We start from the raw sequence: 8,627 nt of genomic DNA on the forward strand, positions 1-8,627 counted from the left end.
GTTCAATTTGGCTCTCTCTTGCTTGGTTAATTTTGCTAGAAGGGCACGATTAGGGACACTTCATTATGTAATTAATGCTAGCAATCAATTAGTGATTACTGGCTGATAATTGCTTTTGCTTTTCTTCTTATTTTCGTTATTCCTTCTTCTTTTATCTCAAAATATTGAAGTCCAAATGCAGATATAAGAATTTTTACTCCCACCACAAACTGACCATCATCAAACATAATTACACGTCACACATTTAAAAATAAAAAGTTGCCATTTATTTACACCTCACCTCATGGTATATTACAAATGTACTTGGAAGTTATTATAAATTTACTTATGTCACAAAACATTCTGTCCCTTGTAATGTTAATTTCATTACACTGACATGCTAAAAACATTCAAAAGAGTGAAATCCATTCACTTGAAATATATTGTAGAACAGATTTATTTACAAGCAGTGATAGCATCACCCTACAATGTAATAATTATCTAAAGCCGCCTGTTTAACAGGATTCAGCTGCTTAAACAGTAATATAAGAGACAATAAATTTAAGGAATAATCAGTTGGCCTTTTAAGCCGCTAAAAAGATTTCATTAACAAAACCTCTTAATTACAAACAAACAGCATAACTGTTTCATTCTACCGTGTTAACAATATATAATGTACATATAGTAGAATGTAAACCTCAGCTCATTTATTCACAAAATCTCAGTTGCCCAAGAAAAACAATAAAATAAAAGACATAATTTGAAATTTAACCTGCTCACTACCCTCTAGGAAACGCTACAAATATAATTATTTGTCAAACTCGTCTTTTATACAAAAAATACTGAAATTTTTGAATCAACAAATTATGAGTATTTTCTCGATATTATATCAAAGGTGAGATATCATATGAGCTCAAATATCTGGATTCTGTGGTTAAAGAAGTCAGACACAACTATCCTTCCATCACTAAGATTTGCTGTAGACACTGGCCAATCAAACTCTCCTATCTCGCTTCCTTCTGTTCCAAACTCTGTTACAAACCTTCCGCTCAGCTCGAACACCTGAACCCTGTTATTCCACGAATCACAAACCATCACATGTCCGTCTCTGTTAACCGACAAGTAACCAGGGCTATCGAACTCACCCTCCTTGTTCCCCTCCTTACCGAATTTAAACACAAAATTTCCCTCCAGATCAAACACTTTCATACAGTGTTCATCGCCGTCTGAGACTATAAAGTATTGCTCAGTCTGGATACAGTGAGAGGGATAGGACAACGAGCCTTGTCCACCAAATTTACGTTTGAACTGCCCACGAGGGGAAAATATCTTAATTAATTTGTTACCTGCATCAGCAACAATAATATCACCATTACTGGTGAAAGATAAACCTTCAGGATTGTCAAGCTGGTGATCAAGGTTTCCTTTGTCACCAAACTTGGTAAGAAACTCGCCATTCCCACTGAACACTTGGACCCTGTTGTTATCATATTCCGCCACTATAATGTTGCCATTGTTATCAAAAGCTATCCCTGTGGGGAAGTTAAATTCACCCTGATCACGCCCCCTTTTAGCAAACGATTTTAAGTGGGTACCGTCACTACTGAATACCGATACCCTGTGGTTGCTAAACTCAGTTACTGCTATTTCATTTCGATTATTCACTGCCACCCCCCATGGTCCATAAAGCTTTCCAACAGACTCACCGAATGCTCCAAAAGATAGCACAGGTCTGAACCGCCTGATTTGGATATGACCCTGAAAAGAACTGCCACGGACATGATTTCCTTCAAACCCAGTAATTGCTTTACTATTTTCTTTTTCTTCTGCACCTGATTGCTGCGTCTTAATTTTGTTCAAAACAGTTTTTACAGAACCGATCCCCTCCGTGTTTAACATGTTAACAACTTTTGTATTTTCAGTGAAACTAAACCGAGGGATGCGCTCAACGTCACTTTTACCTTGGGCTCCTTGTTCCTGAAAGATTGTGTCAAATGTTTCATTAAATCCCAGAATTTCAGCGCTTCAGCTTCGTCTCAAAAGTTTTTGGGTTTCTTCGATAGCTGATTCAATGATATGAAGTTTATTTTCAGCTTCGCCTCTTCTCAGCGCGAAACACTCGAGCGATTCTTTCGCTTGGTTATCAACTGCGCCAAAAATGTTCTGCTTCCTCGCTTCAATGATTGCCATCATTTGATCTGTAGTCTCCTGCACTTTGCTTTTTACGTCAGCTACTTGTACCTGAACATCATTGCTGCTTTGGTCTAGTTCGCTGATTTCATTTCTCTTTTCCTCTGCTTTCTTGTTAAGCGAGTTAATCAGAGACTCCATTTGTAGCCTGCGTTCATTTGCTCCATCTTCAGGAAGCATCTTGGCGTGACCGTCGTGCTCTGTCAAAGCACAAGCGTCGCAAATGGCGATTTTACAGTTCTTGCAAAAGAAGTTCAGTGGTTTGTTTTCGTGGAGTTTAATCTGGCAAAACGCTGGTCGCTTTAGTACGTCTTCAATGTCGTGATCTTGAAAGTCTTTTATCGCCAACACTCGATGTTCTTTGTTTGCTCGGATTAAGTTGTGTGGTGAGATGCACTCTTCACACCAGAACCCACAGCACTGGAAACAGTAGAAACAGTTGGCGCTTCTCTTGTCGCAGTTTCCACACTTCACGCCAGTTGTATTGCACTCTTTAATGGCCAACACATCCAGGAGGCTGTTTATTCGGAAGTTGGTGGGAAACTCGCTGGGATTTCCACTTCCTGGGATCCTAATTTCCTTGCGACATTCTGGACATGATATGACATCTTGACTTGGACTCGTTCGATGAATCCCGTTCAGACATTTAAGACAGAAGCTGTGCATGCAAGGCAGCTGTTTTGGCTCGGTAAAGGGGCACATACATACAGAACAGGATACTTCATCATGAAGATTATCGAGCAAAGTCTTAATATCCATGATAAAGGACGCGAAGCGAAAGTTTGGAATTCAAGAGATCAATGAAGTTTTGTCTGGTGACGGGATGTTATTTCTTATCAGACCTTTAATACCGGTATTGACCAATCACAGAGCGAGCATAGCAATGTTTTGACGTTACATCGTAAAAGAATGGTTTCAAACTGAATTTCTAGGAATTGTTTGATGGGCTCAAGAAAGCATGACCTTTAAGAAGCTGTCAAGATGTTTTCACATCAGATTGCCTTAGGGCAATATTTGAGAGATTTAATTTTCTGGGTTTGTCCTCCTTGTGAGGTTTAAACCGCGTGCTTTGATAATTTCAAGTTTCCTTCTCTATTGGCTTCATCGGCACTGTTGGAATCGAGCATCTCCAAAGCAAAATTACATTTCTTAGAAAGGTCGTTTATTATGAAGACTAGAGTCAGCACAAGTCAATAGTTAAACGAAACTATGAAGCAGTTAATCATTATTCATACGCTAATTGTAGCTTCGGGCTGTGGAAAGTATGGTGGACAAAAAAGCCACTCCCTCTTTTCCCTTTCAATCCCCACAGCCTTCCCCCGCTCAGAAGCCTTTGTTTTCGCCTCCTGCAGAGAAAACACTGACACTACTGGGAAAGGACGCAAAGGGTGTACGGAAGTTTATTTGTGCATAATTTGCGCGTCGTGTTTTCCCCTGCATTCAAAAGTTTCGGAAATACTACACGCGTGGAGTGCAAAGAGGAAGCCGTGTCTCTTTGGATGTGTTTTGAAAAATCACCTGAAATAAAACTTCTGCGAACTCGAGGCGCAAAAGGTGAATTCAATGTTAGCAAGGTACTGAAACCCATGATCGATGACTGAAATCACATAAAAATACAAACATTTATTTCAGTTATCCGGCGGCCTTAGGAGACCCGACAATAAAACGTTTTTATGCGGGTTAGTTGATCCGACGTAAGCTCTCTCTATGAGCCCTTAGTTGTCGTTTTCAAATATTGCTGAAATAAAAAAAACTTGATAACAAAATAAACACGTTTATTTCTCTCAACGATTACTCCTAAAATAGCACGAATTTTTATATCAATAATACGATTAATTTGTCACTGCAGCTGTATCCGCAACAACAATATCACCGTTACTGGATACAGATAAACCTTCAATTCTCTAAAGCTGATTATCAAGGCTGCATGCCTTTTTCTTTTAACTGTTCGCACTAAGCTTATACTCTGATATTAGTACAGTCCGCCACCACGTATCACATGTGCAACTACACGTAACCACCACCAAGCTCGGGAAAACACGTGCAGGATAATCACGATTGCTTCAGTTCTGTTTTTTTTTTTTCTCATTGGCTGGGAAAGTGGCCAATCTCAGAGCGTTGTTAAGACCCTATTAAAGTAAAACCAACGCAAAACACGAAATTACTTTTAAACTGAATTGAAACGGCTCTATTTATCAAAAGGTATCCCTGTAGGGTGTTTGCTTAGGTGGGAATGTAAAGGCTAAACTTGAGACAACGTTCGGTTCTCTAGGATACTGATTCATCGCAATTCTCCAGTTACAGTGAAACCTCTATTAAGCGGACCCCCAATTAAGCGAACACCCTCTATTAAGCGGACACTAAGCCGGGTCCCGAAATTAATGTCTTATATTTCCCTTTATAACAAACCCCTATTCGGCGGACACCTCTATTAAGCGGACGCGGACACTAAAATAAATTGTATTTGGCTAATTTCTATTGTTAAAAACCTCTATTAAGCGGACACCGAACTGGCCCCAGTTGTTCAAAGGCCGGATAACTTTATCCGCTGGATAAGGCACTACTCAGGGTCTAAAATATACTTCACGTAAAACGTTGTCCAAGGTTTTCGTACACTCCCAAACTTAACTGTGGTTAGAGTGTGTATATTCGCTTGTACAAGAGGAAATACTGAAATTTTTACACAGATTGAAACTGACGGATAGCGACTTATCCACTGGATAAAGTTATCCGGCCTTTGAACACCTGGCCCCGGTTGTTCAAAGAGCGGATAATTTTATCCACTGGATAAGTCGCTATGCGGCAAATAAATGTGTGCAAGAATTTCCCTATAGTCCTATAATTTGTGTATAGAGTAGAAGCGTATGTCTAATTTAAGTATGGGACTGTGTGAAAAACTTCCCAGAAACGTTTTGTGGAGTACATTTGCACCGCTGAATAGTGACTTATCCAGTGGATAAAGTTATCCACCCTTTGAACAACTGGGGCCTGGACCCTGAATTGACAATATATAGTATTGGATTACGTCCTTGAAAACAGTCGGTTAATAAAGCTGTCAATAAACTGTGGTTGTCCGGATTATTATCATCCGCGATCAAAGTTCACTCAAGAGTCTTGCACAAAGCACAGCACAGCTATTCACAATCAAATCCTTCTTTGGCTATTTTTTCTTTGGCCACTCACACGAGAACTTATCACCATAAAAGAGGTATTCGCAGGGAAGCTCTAATCCATATCCGGCACCTCGGTTTACTCTTTTCCCCGTAACTGTTACCTTGCCAGAATTTGTCGGTCTCTTCAAAAACTTTGTCACGTGTGGTGCCATTAGCTTAGGAAGATGGCCAACCACTTCGTCCCGTCCGGGTTCAAACTCGTTGGGGTGTTTGAGGGGTTCCGTATTCGACAATTCTTGCTTCCTCGCCATGGTGTCACTTGCAACACCACCTACCACTGCGACTGCATTAGAGTCCCATTTGTTTTGAGGTTCTCGCAATAACATCGCTTCTTGACCAATTTTAGGTTCCCATATTTCTTTGTTCTCGTGATACCCTCTCACGAACGTCTGGAACATGGACGAGACTGGGTGCTTTTGGAAGGGTCTTCCAGACGTAAGCCTCGGTGAAAAAGGGAAAAGATGCAGTGGCGGCAAGCAGTCCAAGCAAAGAAACACTTGGGCATTTCTTGTGAATGCTGCAGGTGGAAAAGAAGATCCCGTAATTATTGGCCATGCTGTTCAGCCCCGTTGTTTCAAACGTCTGAAAGACAGGAAACGGCCATATGGATGCTACTATTTTAGTAACAAGAAGGCGTGGATGACTAACGATATTATGGATAACATTCTTAGCTCACTAAACCAACGCTTACAGCAAAGGCAAAGGAACATTTTGCTCTTTTTGGATAACGCGCCTTGCCACTCCACAAATCTCGAGGGGAAATTTTCGAACATCACCTTAAAGTTTTTGCCCAAAAATACCACGTCAAAGACCCAACCACTTGACAGTGGAATCATCGCAAACTGGAAATGTAAATACAAGAAGCGCCTTTTACGTCATGTTTGCAGCAAAGTCAATGTATCCAGTAATGCAAGTGAGATTGTCAAATCCGTTGATCTCCTAATGTCCATTGAATGGGGAAAGCAGGCATGGGACGAAGTTTCCAGTGATACGGTCATTAAATGTTTCAAGCGTACTGGCCTATATCCCGAGGCGGAAGTGGAGGAGGATGAGGATAACCCTTTTGAAGGCGAGGAACTGTCAAGCTTGCAATTTCTGGTGAATTCTCTCAATGCTTCTTGTCCAGCGCAAGAATTTGTTTGTTGTGACGACGACCTTGAAGTTTGCTCCGGTCTCGTGGACCCCTCTGACCCAGAATGGAGAGCAAAAGTGAGGGAGGACATTTTGGTTCAAAATGATCAAGACCGAGAAATACAAGAAGAAGTTGGTGCGAAAGCGCTATGTGTGGATGACGGGGAAGAGAAGGCACAGGAAATAAAATCCGACCGGGAAGCGCTACAAATGGCCGAAAAGCTTCTCGAATATGCAAGATATAAAGGGAATGAGAAACTTTCGCTGGTCCTGTCTAAATCAACAGATCTGCTTCAGGAAATAGTTATTCGAAACCAGAAACAATCTTCAATTTATGATTACTTGAAGAAATAACTAATTTGTACAAACGCTGAAAGAGTCCATATACCGCGCGTATTATCGTTACTGTTTTGCTGTTATGTTTTTGCATTTAAAACACTAATTAAAATTGGTAATGAAAGGTATTGAACTTGAACTCTGGATAGCTTCCTAAAGGAAATGGAACTTTATCACAGTACAGAGTAGCCGTTGAATGTTAATCGTTAACAAACACTGCGCAATTTTTTACAAACCTCTATTAAGCGGACACCCTCTATTAAGCGGACTCTTGGGAAGGTCCCGAAGGTGTCCGCTTAATAGAGGTTTCACTGTACTCTCAAATCCTAGCACGCAGAAAGGAAGTTCGAGAGGGGGCTGGGAACGAGTCACTCTGTCGGCATATTCGGCATATGAGGACAAATCTGTTTACACCTGCTCTACATTAAACTGGCAATAAAGTGCAAACGAGCTCGCTTTATAGGATTAATAGAAAACTCAAATTTGTCTTCTATACTTTGATGCTTTTACCTTTTAAACGATTGAAAGGAATATTCCGCTTCAAGCAAAAATATTTCGATCTTTGTATTATCGGTGGATAGCTTTCTTGAACCTGAGCTGAGTCAGCCGCTAATTTGTAGTACTTTTTTTACGATATTTCTACTCGTTTGGTCGTGTAAGCCCAGTTATTAGTAATTTGGCCTAATTTCGCTAACCAATAACGTTAGCAGAGCATATTAATGATGGCTAATCTTGTCTCCCGTTTCTGACAGGGAAAGATCTAGCCGAAAATACATAAATATTTAATTCCACAAAAACTATGCAGCTATTTTAGGCTACCCGACCGGATGACAAATGTTTTAGTCAAGGTCATTTGATGAATTTCTCCTGACGAAACACGGATTTTTTTAGTAAACTCAGTCGGTGATGCATGTAAATGAAGTAGTCAATCGCTAAAAATTCTCATTAAAGATTTGTGTTCTCAAAATGTTGCGACAAATCAACGGCCAAATCTCTGGGTAAAGAAATCGATTCTTTACATAAAAGTCATTTACGATCTCCTTTTAGTTCCGACAATGGACCTGCTCTGCCGACACTTTTGCCTAATTATGGATGCAAATTTTAGTTCGTCTTTTTGAAATATAAACAAATTTATCATTCGGCCTTTGTGACAAAAAGATTGCTCTGGTTCAATTTTAGTTTTGATAATTTCTTCTGCAGGAGCAATTCAAAAGGTGATTATTTTTTTTAGCAGCAGAAGTACGAATGGAATCCAGGATCCCAAATGGTATGATCTTTATTCTTTCAGACAAATGTAAAATACTGTCTAGTTATTACCTTCAATCTGTTCAGTTTGAAGTATTGTTAAATATATATTTTTGGATTATTGCTGTATTTTTGCCATCGAGTGACGACCAAGTCGAATTAAAGTAATTAAGAAGGCAAGACCAATTGCATGCTGAACAAGCTCGCTATGATACGATCCTGAATAAGAGTTTTATCTTTCATTTCTATTTTGTTCCTGAATATAACAGAATCATGCATACATAATTGTAATACATGAGGACTAACTCGAATTGTGAAATTGTTAAAGCGTTACCGAATATTCAAGTTACATCCCCGGCATATCCAGGATTTATTTTCAGATATAATCGTTAAAAACGGAAACGAACGACTTAGAATTAGAATTGAAACTTCTGTTTTTTGTTTTTATCTTTTTAACGTTGCAACTTAAACTGTATCACTTAGCCTAAATTATTATAATATCAAGTTACATCCTCTTTTCAACGTCTGTTGCCTTTAGAGTCACTATCTGTAATACCTTGCATAAGAGAAATA

At 39.6% G+C, this 8,627-nt stretch overlaps 5 protein-coding genes across 7 annotated transcripts in view; 2 read left to right on the forward strand and 3 right to left on the reverse strand.

Moving 5' to 3' along the window:
* The window catches only part of LOC146466827 (E3 ubiquitin-protein ligase TRIM71-like), a 216,952-nt gene that overhangs the window by 121,416 nt on the left and 86,909 nt on the right, over positions 1-8,627 (reverse strand). The gene's annotated exons all lie outside the window — the stretch shown is intronic.
* Positions 1-8,627, forward strand: part of LOC146466840 (intraflagellar transport protein 22 homolog) — a 56,569-nt gene that overhangs the window by 27,026 nt on the left and 20,916 nt on the right. The gene's annotated exons all lie outside the window — the stretch shown is intronic.
* LOC146466841 (uncharacterized) lies at positions 244-2,928 on the reverse strand. The gene has a single exon (XM_085126792.1). It carries the CDS (start codon positions 1,876-1,878, stop codon positions 883-885), a length of 996 nt encoding a protein of 331 aa, XP_084982918.1. The 5' UTR covers positions 1,879-2,928; the 3' UTR covers positions 244-882.
* LOC146466842 (E3 ubiquitin-protein ligase TRIM56-like) lies at positions 2,005-2,928 on the reverse strand. Its single transcript, XM_085126816.1, has one exon. It carries the CDS (start codon positions 2,926-2,928, stop codon positions 2,005-2,007), a length of 924 nt encoding a protein of 307 aa, XP_084982942.1.
* The window catches only part of LOC146466843 (intraflagellar transport protein 22 homolog), an 82,686-nt gene continuing 81,814 nt past the window's right edge, over positions 7,756-8,627 (forward strand). The window contains exon 1 of the mRNA XM_085126822.1: positions 7,756-8,076. Within this exon, the coding sequence (XP_084982948.1) occupies positions 8,055-8,076 (22 nt within the window). The 5' untranslated portion in view covers positions 7,756-8,054. The remainder of the gene's footprint in view (positions 8,077-8,627) is intronic.

The sequence above is a fragment of the Pavona decussata genome, unplaced genomic scaffold (genome assembly GCF_977016875.1).
Source record: "Pavona decussata unplaced genomic scaffold, jaPavDecu1.1 SCAFFOLD_140, whole genome shotgun sequence".
In the NCBI taxonomy this organism is placed as follows: Eukaryota; Metazoa; Cnidaria; class Anthozoa; order Scleractinia; family Agariciidae; genus Pavona; species Pavona decussata.